This window comes from Hibiscus syriacus, unplaced genomic scaffold (genome assembly GCF_006381635.1).
Source record: "Hibiscus syriacus cultivar Baekdansim isolate YM2019G1 unplaced genomic scaffold, ASM638163v2 tig00111774_pilon, whole genome shotgun sequence".
Taxonomy (NCBI): Eukaryota; Viridiplantae; Streptophyta; class Magnoliopsida; order Malvales; family Malvaceae; genus Hibiscus; species Hibiscus syriacus.
In genome coordinates, this window is record NW_024063175.1 from 3,960,322 (window position 1) to 3,985,390 (window position 25,069).

Genomic DNA, 25,069 nt, shown 5'->3' on the forward strand with positions numbered 1-25,069 from the left:
GTAGATAAAAGTATTCTTCAACATATGAAGTATACACATAAGGTAAAAGTGAAAAGAAAGATATTAGCAAATAAAATATTCCACCAGCTATCTTTTTTTTTCCCCTGCATATATTAAATTCCCATAAAATGCCCACTTTGACAGTCAAAATGCACCTACGTTGGTAAAACTACACATCCTATAACTTCACCAAGGTAAACCAGATTTTATGCAAATTACAATCAGCTTGCTTCTGGCATAATTTCTCATCACCTCTTTGCTACCGGACGATACCTTTGTTCCACTGATTTCTCAGAGACAAATGTCCAGCAAAAGTGAACCCCTAAAACCGCTACAAGTAATGAATATGTTCATCATATGTAACTTAGTTTCAATGCTGAGGACCTGGTTCATCTAACTATTGGAAAGAAAGACGAGACCTCAACTTCACAACGCTAACAATGCAGTGTTGAAGGGAATGCTTTTGTCAAAAAAGAGAGGAAATTAGCAATGCTTATTTTGCTAACAGTATTTAATGTTTCATCGTATCAATGTACAATGTGATCTATGATGGATCTCTTACCCCATCACTAGTGGAGAAAATCACTTTACTAGCTGCTTTGGATGGTGGCCTGTTGATCTTTTCAAGTAACCTACTGAATACTAGTTTGACAGGTATGCAAGCCACTGTTGTAGGTCCAGAACACTCTGGTTTGATTAATCCATCCATTTGGTGGTTATCAATATCATGTATTGGCTTCAAACTAAGATTTCGTTCTATACCAATTGATGACAGAGCTCTTGTTTTCTGGCTAGAAAATAAGCTTACCTTCTTCGGCAACTTCTTTTGGAACTTCCGTTCAGTTGGAGAGCGTGGAACATGAGGTATGCTCTTTTTAACCAGGCCTGCCTTATAGTCGGAACTTCCTATATTGTATTTCTTGAAAGGAGGGCCTTCATGGTCCAGGGATTGATATTCAGTACCTACATAACTAGCCAATGCAAATGGTTGGTGAGGCCGTGGGACCCTAAAATTGGTCCTCTTGGCAGTCCTCCATGCAGGCGGAAGTGAAGTATTTCCATCAAGGTTATTCAGTCCATTACTAAAACCACCATTAGTGAGGAGAAGGGTCTCAGTTGAACTGTCTTCTAGAGCTTCAATTTGAATGGGATGCCCTATTATGGCCTTCCCATCCAACTTGCTTATCAATGAAACAATAGGTACAGGTTGTTTCTGATAGCTTGCTTGGACTTTCAAATCCACATCCATCAACATAGATCTTTTCCCACGGAAATTATGATGGGCAGCAAATATCGGATCAAAGTGCCACACTTTGTCCTCCCACTCTCTTTCTACAGAAGCATGGTTCTCCCAAGGCATGCCTTCCCAATCAGTGATGTTATGATTGAAACTAAATCTCCTCCTGGATGTATCTCTTGGTGTACGCAAGTATCTTCTTTCATCAAATCCAACCATTTGGCTCCCAAAATCTTTTGCACTCAAATCAGTTACATCAACATCATCGTCGAAGTCGTTATTTAAATGAGAACTATGACTTAATGGCCTTCTTCTGAAAGCTCCCCTTTCGTCATGATATATCCCATGAGCAGATCCATTATAACCTCTTCCCTCTGCTGCATCCATGGACCTTTTTGTCAGATTCCGCATGTTCCTTTTCCCTTTTAGCTTCCATTTGGAAACAGCTTCGTTCATAGAAAAATGATCATGACTGTAAAAGTGAGGCATCTCACCAGAAAGAGATGAATCATCAGAATCTGCCTGGCCCATGCTTCCACCTCCAAGTGTGTTGGGTCTTTGGAAGGCACCCAAGCGGACATCCTTACATACAGTAGCACCTGAATACAGAAAATAAGGATATAATGAGAGGAATAACAGTTACCAAAATATAACAATATTTAGGCACGCCATGATGCTTCCCGAACTAAACATCAAATCCATTGGGCAACCAATACCTATGTTTCTCGGACTCAAGTGTAAGTATCCACATATGCATGTGATTCCTCAATTGTTTGATATCCAAGACATGAGGATACCACCAAAACAAATTCAAAACTAAAGTAAAGATGCTGAGACTTGAAATAACTTTAATATAATAGAATATGTTTATTCCATCATAATGGGTTTTTTTTATTGAATTGTGAATAGTCTTTCAAATATCATTGTACAGTCTATTTTTAAAATCATTGTTGAGTTTAAAACTTTTCTGGACCCGAATCCTCTAAACATACGATCAACCTATTTGTTGGCCCACAAAAGTTGATAAACTGAAGTGTTAGTCTCCTAATTGAACCAAAGCAAGCAAAATCCAAGTGAAATTAAAGCAAATGGATTAAAGAAAAAACGGAAAGAAAGTTGGCATAAAAAATAAGATGAAAAGTAGTCACATGCTTGAGCTTAGACATTCACACTTGAATGAAAATCCTAAGCCCCAAAATAGTTATTATTTTCCCTCCTCTTTCTCGTGCATTTTGATGTTTCTCCAATCTTCTCATGTTTCCTTCATTCTCTTTCTACCATCTTTCTTAGCCATCTCCCCAGGCAAGCCAGGAGAATCCAACTCATATCCCATACCCACACGTGTCATGTTCTGTCAACACGATTTAATATGCCAAGTCCACGCAACAGAGATAAATACCACAAAAAGTTAGTGAAGTCATGATGCTTTCTTGACTAAAGATCAAATTCATAGGGTAATCAAAAGGGCAGCAATGGATGGAAGTAAAGACCGCAAGGGGCCCCATAAGTTTTCAAATTCCTACATTTTGGTCTTGCAAATTAAGTCAAATTCAGAAGATTACACACACATATAGGCCCTGAAAATTTATGCTATTTCCATGCATACTTTAATGTTGGCATCTAAACTTAATATAACTTGGCTCAGCCACTAGAAATGTAAAAACGAGGAGAAATTTTAATTTCATATGTAGCCAATAGAGGAACTTTCAAATTCCATTCAAGATCTCTGCTATTGATTACGCCTAGCATTATTTTTCAACTATGAAATTTGATCACTCTGACTCATTTTAATTACAATCAATACATATACATCATGAGCAAAATTTATAACAGTACTTACATTTTTTGTATAAAACAGAATTCCAAATGTTACTTAACAATCAACAATTACATGTTCTAACTAAAGAAACACCATTAATGTCAACATGGATATCAGTATGGGATATTGGTTGGATTCTTTAGGATGATGGCAGAGAAAGAAGAAGAAAGAGAATGAAAATAACATGAGAAGGAAGCTTGGAGAAGCATCAAAATCCACACAAGAAAAAAGAAGAGAAAATAATCAAAATTTTGGGGGTTCAAAACTGCATTTAGAAGTAAAAAAGTTCAATGTCAATCACATGAGTACTTTTTATCTTGTTTTTTCCACCAACATGCATGTTCTCTTTCGTCCATTTGGTTTATTTTGCTCGGGTTTGCATGTTTTAGGTCAATTAGGACATTTGGGATTCAATTGATCTACTTTTATGGGCCAACAAGGAGGTTAACTGGAGTATTCGAGCTCAAAAAGCTTTCTAAAGGTTTTAAAGTCACAAGCCATAATATTTGAAAGCCCATTTATGATTCAATAAAAAATTCCCATTATAATCTAATAAACATAGACTACTATATTGAATTTATAAAGAGGCCCCACACCTGTATCTTAGTTTTAGATCCATTTTATCTGTAACCACGAGTCTTTGATTCAAGGCAATTGATGAATTAGACACTTTTGCACATACCGACACCCAAAACCTGCATCCGAGTTTGAGTAACATAGGTAATAGAAAACAGTATGTGAAACATAAGGTTATCAAGTCAAGTAACAGCAACAGAAGGATTGCATGTCTTCAGGAGATGCTCAAACCTAAAGGAGAAATAAAATTTATATAGGGTGCAAGATAATCATCCCTACATAAAACATGAAACTAAAATTAAGAATAAGATCATTTAACCTGAGTGTGAAGTCATATCCTCATCCATATCTGGTTCAGTCTCAGATGAATCAGACTCTGACTCAGATTCAGAGGAAGTTGATTCAGAAGAATCAGATTCATCATCTTCCAAGAACTCACAAGTATTATCTTCAACCATGTGACTAGGAAAAGGATAAGAATCACATTCCACAAAATGAGGAGGTGACATCTCGATCTGGTTTGGAGGAATTTCTTTATAACCCAAAGCATCAAATGACTCAGGTGGGAAGTACATGCAACTGCTTCTCTTAGCTCGAGAAACACCTCGCCTCCGCTCTCCTGAAATAGTAGAAACAACACAAATGTCAGGATGCATAAAGATGAGAGACTTCTAATTTTGAAGTATTCTGCAAGGCTTACAAAAGGGTACCTCCTGCTACATCTATTAACCAAAAAAAGTTCAATAAATCCCTCGTGTAACCTTTTCATTTCATCTAAACAAGATTTACCCTTAATATGATTGGTTCTTCCCATGATGGAAACCTTGCTTGAAGAAGATGGAGTCTCATCAACATCCATTGCACCAAAAGATGTATTATTTTGTTTTGCATAGGCAGTTTTGAGCCCTAAATCCTGCAATCCTCTCATCCGGGGTAAATTTTCAGTAGAATTTTTTTTCCAAGTTGGCTGATTTTCTGCTTGCTCTTTCAAGTGTACAGTGCCGCTCACTATCTCACCCTTGGTGGAAATATCTTGACTCTTGGATTGATTTGATTTTGAGTTCCCAGGTTTTCCGTTACTAATATCTGAACCTCCAGAATCCTTTTTAGCAGAACCAGAAGATTTGTGTTTTGCATAGGAAGGCCTATCAAATTTTCCTTGTTTTTTCAACAATTCCTTTTCAAGCACAAGTGCATGAAGGATAGCATCTTCCCGTCGAGCATATTTCTCTCTTTTCTTGGGTGGCATACCTTGTGAAGATTCTGCCCTTTCAATGCAATCATTAAACTCCCCACATCGAAATGCCTTCACACGCTTAGACTTCTCTAGATTGTACCAATCACTAAGAGAAAAAAAAAAGAATAAAAAAATGTTACATACAAAAGAAAGTGAAATGGAACAGAAAATTAGATATCGTAAATGTTCTAGTCAAAATGAGGCAAAAGAAAAAAATAGCCATGACATAAAGACTATATCCATAAAATATAACACACAAAATGAGAGGCAATAAAGCAAAAGATGTCCCAGAAATATCCACCAATTAAGATGACGCAAAACAGTTGCAAAATGATGGAAAATAATGCAAGTATAATAGGTTTATTCTTCCAAGTTATTTCCACATTTTCCGCATCAATTTACCAGAATGAGAGAATGGCTCGGAAGGAAAAGTGGAAAACAGCCTGGATAGGAAAAGATATTAATATACAAAAGAGGGAAGAAAGGAAAGGAGAGATGATAGTGTTTTCATACAAAAGAAGAATCGGCTAGGAAAATGTGATGCAAATTGACTAATTAAACTTAGTGGCACTATTCTTGGACCAGAAATTGTTTAAGATTGCAAAAAAGTGCTGAAAGTATTTGCATAATTAATGACAGTATTCAGATTCTCAGTAGATTGATGATGAAATGTGTATAACTAAAAGTCAAAGTTGCCTCTAATATGGTACTCTTCTAATAAATTTCAGATATGCTAGTGGATACCAAAGTTATTTGATGGCTAAAACTAAAAAAGGGAACCTGCACACTTTTATTGCATGCAATATTACTTCACACTTTCCCCAAACTTCTCAAAATTAGCCTTGGTTTGTATATTTCAAGGAAATGTAGAATGCATCACCATGGAACCTCTTATTCTAACATGGCTAAAAAATAAGGAATGAAATGAGATGATAAATATTTTAGGTTCCCCTGCTCAGAATAAGGTTTAAAGGGTCATAGACAGGGCAATAAAACTTCAACAAGAACAATGTCAAAGGGCTGAAGTCATCTCCCTTTCGGCATTCTTAACTAACATAATAGTCTAAACATTATTGTAAGGACATGAATGATGTCAAAGCATTACATCAACCTTTCATAGAGCAAGATAACATATAATGTACCATCAAGAAAATAAAAATGGGCATGGGTATGTGTGGTGGTACCAGTCCTAGTGTTTGTCGAACAACCTTAAGTATAGATGCATGAAAGTTTCTAATTGAAGTTCTGATTAGTCTTCCATCCTATTCTTCTCTTTTCAATTGAAAATAATAAAGCACTGATATATGTCATCCAAACCCTAATAAATCATACAAGATGGAGCAACAAGTTACTATATTTAGAATTTAGTTCTTCACAGATTTTTTTGCAGGGTGACAAAGGACTAGATTCTGGAGTAAATCATTGACCACGCGCAACTTCCTAAGTAAACTAAAGATGAATCAAAACTGAGATCATATCATAGCACAATCATCAAAAAACTTCATGCCTTATAGTCGCAAGATCATTCTCACATTCCATCTGAAGCTCAGTTAAACAACCTTAACATGTTAGACTGTTAAATTCGTATGACTCGGGACATCCTGACTTTATTTTCCCTAAATTCTACTAAAAATTTATGTAAATCTCATTCTTCTGTATTTTCCCACAAGTTCAATTCTATCCTGAATCCGAGACTGCTCTAGCCGTATTAACATTAAGAGAAAAGTTCTATGTTTGTTACATTGAAAATTACTTGTAATTTTTCTTTCTTGCAATGCTAACGTGAGAGAAGACCATAAAATTCAAAAAGAAGAAAAAAAATTAAGACTCTTACACACTAGCATCCTCTCTGCCAAGGAGTTTGACCGGAGTTCCGGTCCTTGGAGACATAAGGTGAGAAGTTGGTAACTCTTCAGAGCCCAGTATCTTCCCCGGCCACCATGAACCGTTCCTCCGGCGTACCCATACTATAGACCCGACTCCTCCTACATCTGATCCCGGCCCAATCTCCATCTCTTCCTTTCTAAACTCTTTTTCTCTATCTCTAATCCTATCTATATCACTATCCTTATTTCTCTAGTTTCAGATATCCTATTTATATCTATAAAAAAATAACATAAATGAAAGTAAAAACAATAAAATTTAAATTGAAGGCCTAGGGTAAGGGGTTTCAGCCTCCGGCGAAGAAGAGGAGAAACAGAGATTCTGAAAGCGGGAGAAAGCTTTGGATCCGAACAGAGGAATTCGGGTTAGGGTTAGGGTTTCCATTCAGATATTAGATTTGGGGATTTTCGTGCATTTCTAATAATTTTTTAAAGTTTTTTGTTGGTTGGATTTGGAAAGGTCTCTCTTTGTTTTTTGTTCTTTCCTGTACAATTTTTCCCGGTCTAGAATCTTCTTTTATTTACAGTTCTTTGAATTGCATTATTTTTAAATTGCATTATTTTTAAGGGTAAATTATTGGAATGGTCACTTTTATTTTATAGGTATTTAATTTTAATCACTAAAAGTTTAAAAATTAATGTTATGATAACTTACTCTATTATTTTATAATGTTTTAGTCATTACGACATTAAATATTGTTAGTTTGATGATATATCATAATTAAAATTTAATTTAATGTTTAAAATTTAGATAAAATGCTAATTTAACACTTGAAGATTAGATAAAATATCATTTTAATATTTGAATATGCTAAAAGTTTTCATCATCATCGCCTTTCACCATCAGTCATTGTCGCATATAAAAACATTTAAAAATACCTTTTAGTGAATTAATAAAACTAATTATTAATATATGTTGCTCAAAATTACATATCAACCTACGTATGTCTATATTAATAATTATCCAACCAATCCTAACACAATTATATATGTCCTAGATCAATTAATATATAATGTAACAGACTGAATTTCTGTGTCAACGTATTGGAGTTGACCTGAGATAGACTTGGGTTGGTTAGATCCTAATTAGACCATTGGGGGGTAAGTTGGACCCATTTTGTGAGTATTGGACCCAATTAGGACTAAAAAGGGGGAATTTGATGAGAAGTGTAAGGTTAAAGGATTAGGAGGGTGACTAACCCATGTATGAATTTGAGGTTTATTTTTCATTGATTTGGGTTGACCTCACTATCGATTATAAAGGGGGAAAGCTTTCTCACTTCACCCACTTTCATCTTTATTCTCTTCATACTTGTTCTTTTCTTCCTTTTCGTCATTTGAGCTAAAACTTTCATCCCAACAACTTCAAGTTAGATTTTCTTTTTCTCCGAGGTAATATTTTTGTTAGGATTTTCAAGGACTTTGTTTTGAGTGGCAATTTGGTCATATGTAGAGATATGAGCTTCATAGGGTTTATGTGGGGTTTTAAGCTTTATGGCTAAAGGAGTTCTAGGGCATGTTTATGTTCCAAATTTGTTCCTTAGTCTTTGTTTGATCATTTGGATTGACTAGAATCCTCATTTGATGTTGTTTTTATAGCAAAAGAGAAAAAATAGCCCTCTAGACCTAGAGGTAGAGGCTTGGTGGATCTTAAGCAATGAACTTTCTTTGATTGATTTTGTGTAAGATATTTTATCTCTAATTCATTGTAGTATCATGACTATCATAAATATCATGTTTTGTGGTAAAATGTAGCTTGAAAGCATGGTTTATGATTTTTTGTGTGATTTGGCTTAAAATGCTTGAGTTGGTGTTTTGCATAGGATATTTAGTTGATAAATGATCCTATAGGAACCCTATGAACTTTACGAATAACGTTTGATCTTAGTGGAAACTTGTAGAGGGGATTTGGGATTATTTTTTTTTTTTTGCCTTAGAAACCAATTTATAAGCATTGGAACTGATATTATTCATGCAATATTAATATCAAATGAATGAAAGTAGAATCTTACAAGTCTGGTCTAAAGTATCAATATGTTTCTTCATAATATCAATATTTTTCATATGATATTGGTATTGAGGGTTTGCTATCAATATCGAGAGAATTTATTCAAACTTTAGAGTTAATTTTGGTATTAGTACTCAAAGTGATTATGGATACCCACGAGGGTGGTATCGATATTGGCATGATGGTATTAATACCAAATTAATTTTGTGAACTTTGAGCCTTATTTTGGCATTTGTATGGAGGATGGTATCGATATTAGAGGGTTGGGTATTGATACCTAATAAGGAGTATTAATATTATCAGGCAGTTTTAGGTATGAACCTTGTTGACTTGAGGAATAAATGGTAAAGTTCAATTGAACTTAATATGATGTATTACTTCCATTGTTTTTAAAAATACTCTTAAAGAAAGTAAACTTCTTAGTGTATTTACTATACCAAATGGTAACCTTAGTGTTGCCTTTTAGTGAGACTCAAGTATGTGGGGTTTATGCCCAATGAGTGACCTTAGTGGTGTAATAGTATTAATGTATTATGGTTGACTTTAGTGCGTGAGTATGATAGACATTATCCTTAAGTGACGTAAGAATAGATGATTTTCTGGCCTTAGTGGCGAATACATATTATATATACTCAATATATTAAATTATAATCATAGTGACACTAAAATATTATACAATGATGCAACCTTAATGCGAACACACGATATTATACTTATGCGGTCTCACTGGTGATGTTTATAAATACACGTGTATACTATTATGGCCTTAGTGGCATGATCTCTAAGGATGTTCTATATTACTTATATGCTTATACTCGATGCTAGATGAGGTCGAGAGATGTTATGTAATGCATATATAAATATATACCTTACTTCATTGTTGGATTTGATGATGATAATTCATGGTTAGGCCCTCAATTATAGAACAAGGAAAACATGTGACTTGTATTGATTATAAGCATGTCGTGCCTCGATATATGAACATATATATATGTTGCTATTCCATATTCATGCATTCTTATATTTATGAAATTCATGATGATCATCATATTAACAATATACTATTAATCTTGTAAAGCTGAACATTTGAATGTTTTTGTTCAGAAGTTAGTGGACTTAGTTGGTTCTTGGAGAACCATCATCATAGTCTACCAACATCTGCTTTCAGGGTACAATTTTGAGTATTATAATGGGCATGTGAATCTATAAGACCTTTACTATTATCCAGTCTATAAAACCTTTATTTATTTTATGATGTATTTTGTAAACTTTTATGTCGAAGTTCCGGATTTGTTATGTTTTATTTAAATATTTTATAAACTTAATGGATTTTATTTTGCAATGAACAAAATTTTTGGAAAAATTATGGTAGTGGTCGGTTCAATGACCCAATACAACATACTAGGTATATTCAGGTTTAGGGTGTTATATTTAGTGGTATTAGAGTCTAGATTGAGTCAGTCATAAGTCATAGTGGTCAGTTAGTAAGGTGTTAATAGATATATTCCCCTAAGTTTTAGAGCGTATCCTTATTAGACTAGAGATATGATGATGTTACCTTTTGTTTGGAGTTATAGATTATTATGGATGATAACTCTAAGTGTAGCCATGAGGGTTGCGTGGAGAGCTTTACCTCCCACTAACAACATTAACAACGAGTTCATCCCTAATACTAAATCAGGACAATCATGTGGTTTAAATTTTCAGCCCCAAACTTAAGCTATTGATTGTCCTTAAGCAATGGTTAATGAACAATAGAAAAATGAAATGCTATGGCAAAGTCTAAATTAGGACAATCAAGTGGTTTAAAATTTCAGGCCTCAACAACAAGTTTGGCCTCAACATTCTAGACTGAATGAAAAGTCAAGTACCTTTCCCTAAGTTACGACTCTTTGTCAGTGTGTGTGTATGTGTGTGTGTGTGTGTGTAATTGTATCTAGTCCATGCTTAACGAATTTAGAAAACTCCTAAGAGAGTTCTTTAGGTTTGTCGAAACAAACATTTATTCATTAAGCACAGCTTCACTCCTGTTTATTGAACATGTAACTTCATTTTTTTTATATTGCTTCAAGGTGAGTCAGTTAATCACACCTACCGTCCAACACTCTAGGTGAAAATGAGCATACCTTCCACCCTTGAGCTAGTCAGGTAGAGTTATCCCGTGACTGTTTTCATTCACTCATGTGCTAAGACTACCATTTATTTAAGGGATTTTCCAGGTAATGTCGTCGTAAAGAGGAGTGTCCCTTTACAGTTATGTCGAGACGTCTATTTGCAATTCAACAAAATTCAACACTAAGGAGTTCAACTTAATATTTTTAATCATTTAATGCCACGATGCGCAAAAGTTCTATCCTAATTTTTTTATGTACCTTAAACATAGAAAACATACAGTCGTATTAAAAGAATCACAAAGAATCAAGTCCTAAGGTTGGTTCTATCCTCCTCAATAGTCATGTACAATAATTCTGGCTAAGGCAAATTTTTTTCATTATCGGGCATCATCAACTTATTCCAAATAACTAGCCTAATCCTAATTAATGGCATAACAAAAAAATCTACTAAACATTATCAATGCAAATGACTAAGTATGAACAATACCTCCCCCAAACTTGAGGGATGCATTATCCTCAATGCATAAAGACTAAACTAAAGATGAAATGCAATGCAAGGTACCTTTACTAACATCTACTTTGATGGTGGCGGGGTTGTTTTACGCATATTCCTCAGGTGGAGAAGTCCAAACGTGATTGGTTGTACCCTTCAGGCGATGTTTGGCCAAAAGTGTTGCAATTTGTCGTGGCTTTTGTGCAAATGGGTGGACATCATCAACAATGTCATCGTTTGTACGAACACCAATTGAGTCTTCTTTCTAAGTGGGTGCATTATCCATTGGGGCTTTACCCTTTTCCACATGCTTGGGAGCCTGTTCTTCTAAAAACTAATATTAAAAGTAAATAAAGAAATAAAGCAAAGAAAAATAAACGCACAAACACACAACAAAAAATAATTTTGTCATTAAAAAAATAAAGAGGGTTGAAGGGATTCAAACTCCAAACATCCTGAATTGATATGACAGTTTTATCGCATTCGATCGGAGCACCAGTATAAACCAAAATGCCCCACACATATTCAAAATATTTTGCCTTGTCATTTCATGTCCTTCACATCTTAATTGTAGGACCTTTGTAGTAGTCCTCTCTCCTTCAAAGTGCTCTCCGCATAAAGCTGAATGGTAGTGGAATGAGATCTATTTTTGCTCATCTTTATTATGGTAACTTTTAATCATTTGGGCAGTAAATTCTTTAAAGAGGTAGGGTTCATCCCAATGACAATATCCCACATCGTGTATGACCTTGTTCTTTCCCTGGCTATTCAAGTAAGGAAGCAAAATATCACTAACAAGAAAATTGATAATGTCAACATACCACGAAAATGTTGCTGCAAAAAATAATTTCTCATCAAGGAATTTTTCTTTAATCTCCATTTCATTCCTTAATTCTTTCATAACTTCTAGCCTAGACAGATGGGTAACTATTTGGGGGTTTAGGATGAGTAAATTCAATGAAATCCAAAGATTCAAATTATGTACCTCGTCTAGCTATGAGTAATCTAGACTGATTCATCTCCTTGGGAATATCCTCGAGCTCCTCTTTGTCTTCTTCATCGAGCTTCAGGTGATTATCAGTGCATAAAAATTTGTTACGGCAAAATTCTACAGTTTTCCTTTGGTTATCAACTCCTATTGATGGGGTCTTTTCTTTTTCGTGGAAAACATTTTCTTTTCTTCATTTGTTGCACTCTTCAAACCCTCATCCTTATTTTCCATCGAATGTGAATCTTCTTACATCTCCAAATCTTCATGCACAATCTCATGACTGGGATCTCTGAGTATCTCCCCCCCAAACTTAGCATCATTGTAGATTTTGGTGCCACTCCTTAATGTGAATGCACCACAATGCTCCCTGACATGAGCCTTAGTGACTTCAGTATCACTAGGTAAACTGCCTTGTGGGCGTGTATGTATTGTCGCGGCGATTTTTTTAATTGGATTTCCAAGGCTTATAAAGATGAACTGTGACGTTGCAAACAGACCCCTTGGCTCTATAATAATGCTCTCTTCTCTTAAAAGATGTGGCATGATCTTGTAATAGAGCCTTGGTAGTTGCCATGAAGTCTTGAAGAGTAGCTTCCAAAGAGTTGGTGTCCACTGAAGATGTTGACCCCTAGTTAATATTTCGCCACGACATCTGTTGATGCTGAAAAATTAGAGATTCAGAAATATTTTATTGTGGCCTGTTAACGTTGCCTGCATGGTTGTTTTTGGTCCCTTGATTACCCCAAGAAAAATTTGGATGCTAACGCCATCTAGGGTTGTAGGTACTAGAGTAAGGGTTGTTGTTGCTTCTATTGAAATTACCCACGAAATTGATAGACTCCTAATTTTATGGGCATTCACTTTCATTATGGTTACCGTGGAAAAAATGCATGCTGAGCTGGTTACCTTGACTTTCTTCACCTCGCTGGAATGTTGCAAATTTTTCAACATATTTGTTATGGCAGAAAGTTGGGCAAACACTGAATCCTTGGCATCAAGTTCAAATTCCCTAAACACTTTCCTTCTAGTTCTAAGCCTTGTAGACGAGAATTAATAATAGTTGTTGGCTATTCTATCAAGGATATCGAAGGCTTCCTCGGGTGATTTGTCAAGCAGAGAACCATTCGCCGAGGCATCCAACATCATGCAAGTGGGTGCATTAATCCATTATAGAACATCACAACTTGAGTTAAGTTGTGAAATCCATGATCGGTGCACTTGCAAAGCAAACTTTTGTATCGGTCCCAACACTCATACATAGACTCTTCATCGCATTGGCAAAAAGATGTTATGGCATTCCTAAGATGGTTGTTCATATTTGGTGGATTATGCCATAGAAATTTTTTTTTGCACAAGTCTACCCATGACCTTATCGAGCCAGAATGTAGTCCATTAAGCCATGCTCTGGCGCGATCTTTCAAAGAACATGGAAATAACTTCAATTTCAGCACATCTTGTTGTCGAAAGGAGTCACAGACCTCCAAAAATGCTCGAACATGTTACCTTGCATCCTTATGAGGAGCATCACTAAATTGTTCAATCAAGTCCAACATGTCGAACATGACCGATTTGAGCTCGAAGTGGGTTGCCTGAATCTTAGGAGCTACAATAGCAGGTTTTAGGTCGTTCAAGGTGGGAGCTAAGTGATCTCTAATAGTTGATGGTCTTGCAGTATTCTTTGCATTTTTATTTGTAGCGGCATTTAATTATTCAGGTTCCTCCACTTTATTTTGAATTTCATATATAGTTCTTTGAGCTCCTTGAACACATTTTCTTTGACAGAAATTTTTTTCGATCTCAGGTTCAAAATGAGATAATGGTTCCTTGTGACTTCTATAAGTCATGCAACAACACAATAATAATAATAATAATAATAAAGAAACAAAATAACGCTATAACAAAACTTAAAAAAATAGTTACCAATCCCCGAAAACGTTGCCAAAAACTTGATTGCATGTAAATGTATGTGTTGTGACACGCAAATCTTTGTAAGTATACACAATCGATGCAAGCAATATAGTAGTGAGTGAGTAGTATCTCCACAGGGTTTGGAGGGCTTTTAAAAGATTGCTACAACTAGGAATAGTTGTCATTAACTAATCCTAAGTATCAAAGTCTAATGATATAAACAAGTAAAATATACAGTGGCAAATGGTATGAACAGATGGAAAAAGTTTGCCGAGGCAAGAAAAGTACAAAATGAAGTAAGCAAATAAATTTTGTCGTGGCAAGAAAAATATGCAATAGTAAACAATCAAAAGTTGCTAAGGCTAAATTTGTCAAAACTCTGGAAATAGACTGGCAATCTCACACAATCAGACTTCTAATGGAGCACTTGGGTTGGATTTGCTACAGCGAGAAATTATTCTATGGCTAGGATAATCTAATATGTTATGCCTATGTTACCCGATAGGATTCACTAAAGTGTTACAAGAGTATCTCTAGCACGGAACCTGATAAACTTTTGCTACAACAATAGCAAAAATATTTTTTCTAAGGCACCCGACAATATTTCAAAATCTCTTACAGTGCTAAGGTAAAATATTAAAACAATGAACAAGCAACATTTAACAAAAACATACTCAATCAACCATTAACCGTAAAATAAAATAACATCCAAGCATTTCCAACACCAAATAAAACAATTTATGGTGTGGTTAACATCATCCCAAAAATATTCGTTAAGTACAAGCCCTAAAAATATAAGAAATAAAGAACAAGGGGAAGAAAAACCCTCGTACCAGAGCTTTGCCGTGACATCAGACCACCACCATGACTGCTCCATCAGCCAACCTCTCTCGAGGGTCTGGTTGTTGCTCCGGTGAAGCCTGGCTATGGAGGGAACTAAGGACGAACTAAAGGGGGACGGTGGAAAAGAGGCATTGTAGCCGTCTTTCTTCAAGCCTTTCTTTAAGGTATTTTTTATGGAGAGGTATAATGAGATATTTATAGTGGGAATTTCTAGGGTTTAGTGCCCTTCTAAATTCCCTAAATACCTTGGTTTCATACCCATTTTATGAATAATATGACAGCTAGTAGTGGTCCCAAATTCCTTAGCAGGGGCATGGTTTCACGTGATGTGTATTGGATAGCTGGCCAAGTGACATTAACAGTTTCGTCTTGTGTTGCCTCAGACTTGAAAACTCGCATTGGCAAGAAAATTTATTCCTTACTATCGTTGCCTTCTGTTCCACTGGCCCTAGCAAATTAATTTGTCTTGGTAAATAAATTATTCCTCAGTCATTTCCTGCATCATCATAACCAACAAACAACCTTTCTCCTCAGCAGCATCATTTTAGTCAAATAAACTTTTCCTCGGCAAAACCTATCCACCACATGCAAATATGTCCTAAATGCAACTATATGCAGCTAAAATGCTATGTCAATGGCTTTTAGACAATCAATAACTTAAGTAAAAAGACCTAAAATATAGTCTTTTTACGGAGTTATTGAGTTTAGATTGAGTCAATCATAAGACCTAGTGACCAGTTAGTAAGGTGTCAATAGATATGCGCCCCTAAGTTTTAGAGTGTATCCTTATGAAACTAGATATATGATGGTGTTACCTTTTGTTTAGTGTTATAGATTGTTATGGATGACAACTCTAAGTGTAGCCATGAGGGTTACATGGAGAGCTTTGCCTCCCACGCTAACAACATTGACAATGAGTTCATCCCTAATACTAAGGATCATATGTCATTAAAAATGGAATAATCTACAAGGATACCTTCTTTTTCAATCTAACGACCACTTTGAGAGAGATCACTGATGCCATTCCATGAGCTAAGACAACTCCTCCAGTTGCCCCTTGTTATAGTCACTCCATAAGAGCACCTAGCAAAGAGGTTCCTTAAATACATGACTATGAACTTTCAAAGATCAGGTATGGATAACCATATATTAGCTTATTAGTAGCTTCGAGAGACAGAAAGGATTTTAAGACAGTTACACCTTACCACTCAAGGTAATTTGTAGTGTGACATTGGTTTATTGACAGATGACACAATCGACCGATAGAAGATGATCGAGATGCCTATGTAGCAGAGGTCTATACTTGAGAGATGCTCTTAAATAAGTTATGGAAAAGTATATCGGAAAGTTTCACATGGATAATCTTCGTATGTAGTTTTCTCAACTAGTTTAGAGAGATAGGTCCATGTTTGAGTATGAGCAGGATTTTATAAGACTAAGTAGATACACACCTTTAGGTATGTAAATGAACAGAGTATTCGGTGAACTGTTCGTGAATCGTTCGCATAACGTTCGTTTATGTTTGTTTATTATGCTAAATAAACGAGTATGTACAAATTTTTATGCTCGATTAATAAATGAACGAACACGAACAGAGGTGTGTTCGGTTCATTTATATTCCCAAACAAGCTCATTTATATGTTCACAAATAAGCTCATTTATAAGCTCGTTTATAAGCTCGATTAATTCTTTTATATTTAAAATATTAGTGAATGTACATACTAAATTGAATACATGGTAAAATTTGGAGTTTAAACTAGGAATCCTAAGAAGTTAAAGAACCAATTATGTAATTTTGCAATTTTCTCCTACTTATAACACAAAAATCCTTTTCCAGTGGTTCATCTCTTCCATGCGTCCTTTCCCCATTTTTTTCGTGAGAGTGAGATTTATCAAACCATAAACTATCATTTGTGCTAAGATTTATCAAATCTCTTCCGTTCATCTCTTTACAAGAGTTTTATTTTTTGAGTTTGTAAGATTTTCCTCTATTTCACTGATGAATCTCCTTGTTCGATGGTGGTAACAATCAGCTAAGATTTTTTTGTTGTTAGATTCATGCTTATTTCATGTTTCTCTTTTTCTTTTGTTAAATTCTTCGTTGAATTTCATATGACTTTGTCGGTGCTCTCTTTGACTTTTGCAACTCTCTCTCTTTCACTTTCTTCTTAGAAAATTGAAAATGTATTTATAATCTCTCTGTTTCACTTTCTTAGAAAATGTATTTCAACAAGAAGATGTAATCACGCTTAGAATGGTAATAACCCAATAATAATAGTCATAATGAACCTTATTATGGTTGTTTGACACCCAACTCACTTTCCCATGTTTTTTGTTCACTGTTTATTATAAAGGTATTGCAATGCAGAAGTTAAAATTACACAATTCAAACCATTAGCATGCAAACTTGTATGACCATCACCTCTTTGTCTGTAGAAAAGGAAAGAACTCTGCTATAACCATTTATATAAGCAAATTTACTTGCATAGAATGTTAACATTGAAGATAAGGCAAAGGACTAGAACTCGTGGTCTGTGTTGCTATAACTCTTTATTGTTCCTAAAGTATTGTTGTCAAATACATATCCAACATTCAAAAGTGGAAATAGTATAGTCTTAAACTCCAAATTATAGGGAAGATTTCAAAAATAAGTCGGACATGTCCATATCTAATATTAAATCTCAAGACCTAAACATGTAGTAAGAGAAAACTATTAATTACATCCAGGGCCGGCCCTGAGCCCAGGCGAGGGGGGCGACCGCCTAGGGCCCAGGTTTGAAGGGGGCCCATTTTTCTCAAATATTTTTAACTTCTCAGAGCACAAAATCACGAATCTAGGAAAAGCAGGGGCCCATTCTTCTCAACAATCTATCTTGTTTTCTATATTCTAACCCCAAATTGAAACTTTCAATCCCTAACAGGCTAACACCACGACTATCAATCTGTGCGTTGGTGCTTTTGTATTCAACCCACCTCAAGTTTATTGTCAATAGAGACCTGAATCCATCGTACTTGAATGATTTTGAGCATTCAGGGTTGCTTCTCAGTTCTCATGTTCTTCTGCTTAGATTCCATCGCTTTGCTTTCGGAGAAAACGAGGTTAGTCATGGTGTTTTAATCAGTTCGTAGACTTTCTTTGTTATTTGATAATGATTTTTATGTTTTTTTTGTGTGTGTAAAAATATGAATGAAATGGAAAGAAGAAGAAGAGGGGAGAGGATCAATCATCAATGGACTTTTGCCTTTGATTTTGTTTACTTTGGAATAACCGACACACAAGATTCCTTTTTGTTGAACATTATGTGAAAGCATAGAAAACCTGCTTTTAATTTTGAGAATCAAACATGACCGTGGACATTAATCAAGACAATAATTAAAGAAATTGCTTTTAGGAACAAATCTTTCTCTTGGTCTCACTTTTTGTTTTATGAATAGTTTAACAGTGCATGTAATGAAGTTGCTGCCAAGTCACTTTTGTTTGCCCTCACTTTGCAGTTCCAACCCTTTTTTTCAGGAAAACACATGGAAAATAGCATTTTTTCTTTTTACTGCTTGATCAAAAAAATCTTGAACCTCCATTAAACTGATATAATCATGCTTTTGACAGAACATGTGTGAACTAGGTGGTCTCTGCCCTTGTTTACTTTACATAACAATAATAAACTTTTTCATGGGATATTTCATAATGAACTAATCCAAAATGTATCTTAGTTTGGCAAACAATGTGTTTTGAAAGGTATAGAGCCGTAGGGGACAGGAGGGAGGAAGTTATAAAGGTTTTATAATCCTAGATTAATGCTTCAAAAATTCAATTCCATCCCCATGCCTAATAATTAATAAACAAAACTGAAATAATGAAATAACTAATAGCTTAATAGCTCCGCATCCTCCAAATGTGGGTAACAGTGTGATACATGTTATTTAAAAGCCCTTAATTTATTGTATCCGCTCACTTGCTCTCTTTACTTTCTCATTTCTAGTCCAATTCGCTCTCATTTCCAGGCTTTATTTAAAAGCTCTTAATTTTATGTCAGACTCTATTTTGATAAGAGATTTTATGTATCCACTCACTTGCTCTCTTAATGATGTTTTTATTTTGGTGTTCATGTTATAACTATTAATATTTATGTCAACAGTGTCAATTATCAAATTAGGAATTTGGGATTTTATCTTACTCCAATGGGTTACAATTCTAATTGAAGAATCCAGGTGCAATTGTTCTTTTCTTATACTTTTTTTATAGGAATCTTATACTTATTTATTAGAATTTGTTTGTGTTTGACTCTTTGATGAGATGTTGCCTAAAAAACATTTGTCTGGAAGTGAAAAAAGAAAAAAAAGGAAGCTAGAGGAGGAGTTAAAGAAGTCACAAAAAGGTGCTCTTGACAAATTTGTGTTTAAAAAGGATGATTCTCATGAAACTTTGAATCAATCAACTGAAAATTTGCATACCGAAAATCCTGAAAATGTGAATGATGAAGTGAATGATCCAATTGACTTTAATGATGTGCCAATTGATGAAAATGTTGAAAATTTAGGCATTGGTGAAGAAACACTTCCTCATTTGAATATATATGATCCTATAAATTGGGAGAATCTTGACAATAATACGAGGGATATATTAGTTGAAAAAGGGCCCATAAGAGAAATGGATCTTGAATTTCCTGTTGATAAATATTATAGACATTTCTCATATGCATGTTATTCTAGAAAGTTGAGCAATGGTGAGACTAGTGATAGAAAATGGTTAGTTTATTCCAAAAATGTTGACAAAGTATATTGTTTTTGTTGCAAGTTGTTCAAATCGATTAGTAATGTAAGTTTGTTAGCAAATGATGGCTTAAGTGATTGGAAACATATTAGCCAAAGGCTTAAACAACATGAAAATAGTGTTGAACATATGACTAATATGAATATTTGGAATGAATTGAGAGTAAGATTGGATAAAAATCAAACAATCGATAAAAATTTGCAAAAAGAGATTATGAAAGAGAAAGAACGTTGGAGACAAGTGTTACAAAGAATATTCTCAGTTGTGAAATGTCTTGCTAAACATAATCTTGCATTTCGAGGATCTAATGAAAAACTATATCAAGATAACAATGGTAATTTTCTGGGATTGATTGAAATGATTACAGAGTTTGATGTCATTATGCAAGATCATGTTAGACGCATTCAGGATCGTGAAATTCATTATCATTATCTTGGACATAAAATTCAAAATGAGTTCATTTCCCTTTTGTCTCAAAGTGTGAGAAATTCTATCATTAAGATCATTAAAGAGGCTAAATACTTTTCCATAATTCTTGATTGTACGCCTGATGTGAGCCATCAAGAACAAATGACCCTCATAGTTCGATGTGTTAATATTAAATAACAAAGTTAAAATTGAGGAGTTTTTTTTGGAGTTTCTAAAAGTGGATGATACATCTGGATTAGGACTCTTTAATGAACTACAAAATGTTTTGAAGTCTCTTGATCTTAATGTTGATGATGTGAGGGGACAAGGTTATGATAACGGTTCTAATATGAAAGGAAAGCACCAAGGTGTTCAAAAAAGATTTCTTGAAATTAATCCAAAAGCATTATACATGTCTTGTGCTTGTCATAGTCTAAATCTCACTCTTGGTGATATGGCACATTCTTGTGTTAAAGCTATTTCTTTTTTTGGAGTTGTTCAACGCATATATGCATTGTTTTCGGGTTCTACAAAGAGATGGAAAATTTTACTTGATAATGTTCCTGAATTAACTGTGAAATATTTATCAAATACTCGATGGGAGAGTCGAATTAAAAGTGTCAAAGCTATTAGATTTCAATGTCCCCAAATAAGATTGGCTTTGTGTGAGTTATATGAATCTTGTGAAAATGATGCAAAGTCAAAAAGTGAAGCTGAAAGTTTGGTGAATGCACTCTCAAGTTTTGAGTTTTGCTTGGTGTTGTGATTTGGTATGACATTTTATTTTCTGTTAATATGGTAAGCAAGAAATTACAATCTAAGTCTATGTGCATTGATACTACCATAAGGCAATTAGAAGGTGTGATGTTCTACTTTGAAAAATATAGAGATGAAGGCTTTACAACTAGTATGAATGTAGCTAAAAGTCTTGCTCTTGAAATGGATGTGGAGCCTATCTTTCACACAAAACGTTGTGTGATTAGGAAGAAATTTTTTGGAGAGAATAATGAGGATAACGAAGTTGAATCGCCTGAAGAGTCATTTAGAGTCAATTATTTTTTGGTTGTGGTAGATATGGCAATTACTTCTTTGAAGAATAGATTTGAGAAATTGAAGACATTTGAAAGTATTTTTTGGATTTTTATATGATTCAAATAAGTTAAAGTCATTAGATGATAATGAGTTGAAAGAATGTTGTGTTCATTTTCATTCTACCTTTTCTCATGGCAATTCATCGGATGTTGACTTAGATGATCTTTTCTCTGAATTGAAAGTCTTACAAATGACTTTGCCGACAGAATTGTTATCCGCCATTGAAATTCTTAAGTTTGTCAAATTTGCAGATTGTTATCCGAATGCTTCAATTGCTTATAGGATTTTATTAACTGTGCCTGTGACTGTAGCTTCAGCCGAAAGAAGTTTCTCAAAGCTTAAATTAATAAAAACGTACTTGAGGTCATCAATGTCACAAGAAAGGTTGAATGGTTTAGCAATATTAGCTATTGAGAAGGAGATGATAGGAAACATTGATGTTGATGTTATTATCAATGACTTTGCATCTCAAAATGCTAGAAGAACCCGTTTCTTATGAGAATTTGTGTATGTTGTTTTGTAGGTGAGACGTCAATTTTTTGATTGAGAGAAACGATTCTAAGAGATGATTGAAGATATAATAGGAGTAAATTGAGTGAAAAATTGTTATGTCTCTTTATATATTTGGTAAAATAATGTTGGTTAATGTAATAGAATCTACTCGTATATTTTTTAATAAAAAAAATTTGTTTGGCGTTTACCGAAATTTATTCTTGAATTTTAAATTATTTTTTAAGGGCCATTTTCTCTTATTTTGCCTAGGGCCCTTAAAATATCAAGACCGGCCCTGATTACATCAAACAAATCCTTACACTAAGGGGCCTAATAAGCTAAGTGTGAATGCATTATCGTCATCATCATTAACCACTAAGAAATACATAATATTACATAAATAGCTATTATAGAGACAAACATTGAAATGTAAGAATGTGAAATGCTTCTAAAACAACAGTAGAATATATATATATATATATATATATATATATATATACCTTTTTTTAGCTGACTTCCATATAATGAACTATCTATGTTTGGTGACAATCTTAGACGTTCATTGACTTGATTGGAACATGGAACGTCTGATTCGATTAAAACATAATCAATTTTAATTTTTTTAGATAAATTACTAGAATGGTTATTCCCTTTCATATTTGTATAATTTTATTTACACAATTAAAAATATTATATTTTGATAACTTATGTAATCGTTTTATTAAATTTCAGTCACTAAAATATTGAATGTCACTAGTTTGACGATGTAACAAATTTTTAATTTATCCCCTTACCCATTTTTCAACATCATCCTTAGGCTTCTCGTCATTCATCTTCCCATCGTTGGTCACTTCTCTCTAAGTTTCAAGCACCTTTCATGAATATACTTGTACATCAAAACCTTATTGTCTCTCCCTACATGCTTCTATCTCCTCAAAAACTTAAATACGTTACGCGTCATTTCTCTACTCGTTAGTCGCCACGTGCTTTGTGCATTACCATTGTAATCAAATTGTTTTCCCTCTAAGAAAATTGGAAATACTCTTGATGAAAATGCCAAAAGTTTTTGTTTGACCAGCAGTGGTGCTTATAATATTGCTATTACTGGAATGTGCAAGTATGAGAAGGTTGATGATGTTAGAAGAGTTTTCTTTACTTTCATGCAACGAGAACTCAATCCTGACAATTTTATATATACCACTTTGGTGTCTAGATATTCAATCTCTAATCTTTCAGATACAACATTATTAGATTAAAATATCATGTTTCACATACAACGTGCACATTTATGAGCTCAAATTCAAAATTTCTAAGAAAAACAACAACATTCACTTTTATTATTGAAACCACTTAATGAGTATTAATTTGATTGACATTATAATTATTACAAGAGCATAAATTCGAACACATTTAAAAATTATACCCCCATTTGAAATCGATAGTCGAGCAAAACATATTCCCCGTCACGACAAACCGGGTCTGCTATAACTATGATCTAAAGTCTTATTTCACAAGGATCTATGCCTTGAATAAGAGAAAATTCACTTCAATTTTTATTTATTTGAAACACATACCTTCTGGCCACATATAGGTTTGATACAATCTGCTCTAATTTGATTCAATTTGAAAAAAAAAATCTTGCACAAAACATATTCCATTTTATAATGTAAACTCTTTTTCTTTTCTGTGTCATTGTCAAATCTACGAATATTGTTTTAATTATGCATGTTTGCTTCTTATCCCAAGTATTTTTGTTTCTATTTTAATTCCAACTATTTACATGTTTTGCCTTTTCACTAAAATATATATGCGATGTTAACCTAAATCTGCTCTTGTTTCATTGTTTGTATAATATGCTAATTTTACCTTCCAATTGAATTTTTGCACCGGGTGGTGCTCCGGGTTCTTGACATTCATACTTGCATCTCTTGATATTTTTATTGTTCAATTTCATCAGTCGTCACAATTAATCAACTTTTATTTTTCGAAGGTATGTAAAAGAGTTATCTTTTCCTTTTTTTCATATATTAATAATATGTATCCTCCTATAAGATATGACTTTTTCTAATAGTCTCTCTAAAAATGGGATTCGGGAAGGTCGTAAAAAGTTCAGGGGTGACATTTTCATATATATATTTGTGGTATACTATATTTTACCTTCTTTAAGTAATATGTATTATTGCTTTTATTGACCTTGTTTATTATATGTAATGTTACCCACTAATATTGATTTTATATTTTATTTTAGGTATGTCTTATAACTTAGAACAATGTCATTATTCGTGTACTGGTTCTTCATCACCGATGGATGTCACTGAAGGAAATGAAATTTCCAATGCTCGAGATACTACTCATGAAAAACCAACCCTTGAGGAGCATGAGTCTTTGGATGATATTGATGTTGGCACGTATACGAGGAGAAATAGAAAGAATACATCAATTGTTTGCAGGAATTGATTGTAGTTAAGTTTCCTGATGGAACCGAAAAAGTGAAGTGTAATCATTGTAAGATTAAACTTGCAAAGAAAAAGGATGGTACAACTGCACAATTTAAAAGACATTTAGATTAATATGTGAAACGTCAGGTATCTTTAAAGGGACAAGGCAATCTTTTTTTACCATCGCAAGCACCTAGATCTAACAATATGAATGGTATCCAGAATTGGAGATACAACCAAAAAAAGATCAGGGAAGTTGTTTCTCACATGATAATGGTTCATGAGTTGCCTTTTGCATTTATTGAGTATGAGTTATTCACTTTATTGAAGAAAACTACAAGTCCTCATTGTGTAAGGATTTCTCGTACTACAACCAAAGCTGATTGTTGGACAAGTTATGAGGTTGAGAAGAAGAGATTAAATGGTTTAGAAGATAGTGGATAAGATTAGCATTACAATTAATATGTGGAAGTTGGGTCAAAAGATTCAATACATGGTCTTGAAAGCTCATTTTGTGAACTCATATTGGAATTTGCAAAATAAGAATTTTGAACGTTGTTGATGTGCCTCCTTCGCATAGTGGAGTTGTTGTATATGATTCATTGTACAAATACTTACAAGTTGGGGTATTGAAGGAAAAATATGCTCAATTTCTGTGGATAACGCTTCTTACAAACATGCAGTTGTAAAGATATTGAAACATAACCTTTCATTTCATAAAAGGCTTTCTTTGAATGGGAAATTATTTCATGTTCGTTG

General features: G+C 34.1%; 1 protein-coding gene and 1 pseudogene across 3 annotated transcripts; one reads left to right on the forward strand and one right to left on the reverse strand.

Annotated features, from left to right (window-relative positions):
• Positions 1–461: 461 nt before the first annotated feature.
• On the reverse strand, positions 462–7,265 carry LOC120170238 (uncharacterized protein At1g51745-like). 3 transcript variants are annotated; one of them, XM_039178213.1, is made up of 5 exons: positions 6,704–7,265; positions 4,422–4,975; positions 3,952–4,251; positions 1,732–1,836; positions 462–1,611 (listed from the first exon to the last, which is right to left on the reverse strand). In XM_039178213.1, the coding sequence occupies exons 1-5, from the start codon at positions 6,880–6,882 to the stop codon at positions 545–547; spliced, it is 2,205 nt and encodes a 734-aa protein (XP_039034144.1). In that variant the 5' UTR covers positions 6,883–7,265; the 3' UTR covers positions 462–544. The 3 variants fall into 3 exon arrangements, with proteins under 3 accessions (XP_039034144.1, XP_039034143.1, XP_039034142.1); XM_039178212.1 differs by having other exon boundaries at positions 462–1,614; XM_039178211.1 differs by having other exon boundaries at positions 462–1,836.
• A 10,597-nt stretch (positions 7,266–17,862) lies between these two features.
• LOC120170214 lies at positions 17,863–21,900 on the forward strand (annotated as a pseudogene).
• Positions 21,901–25,069: the final 3,169 nt, after the last annotated feature.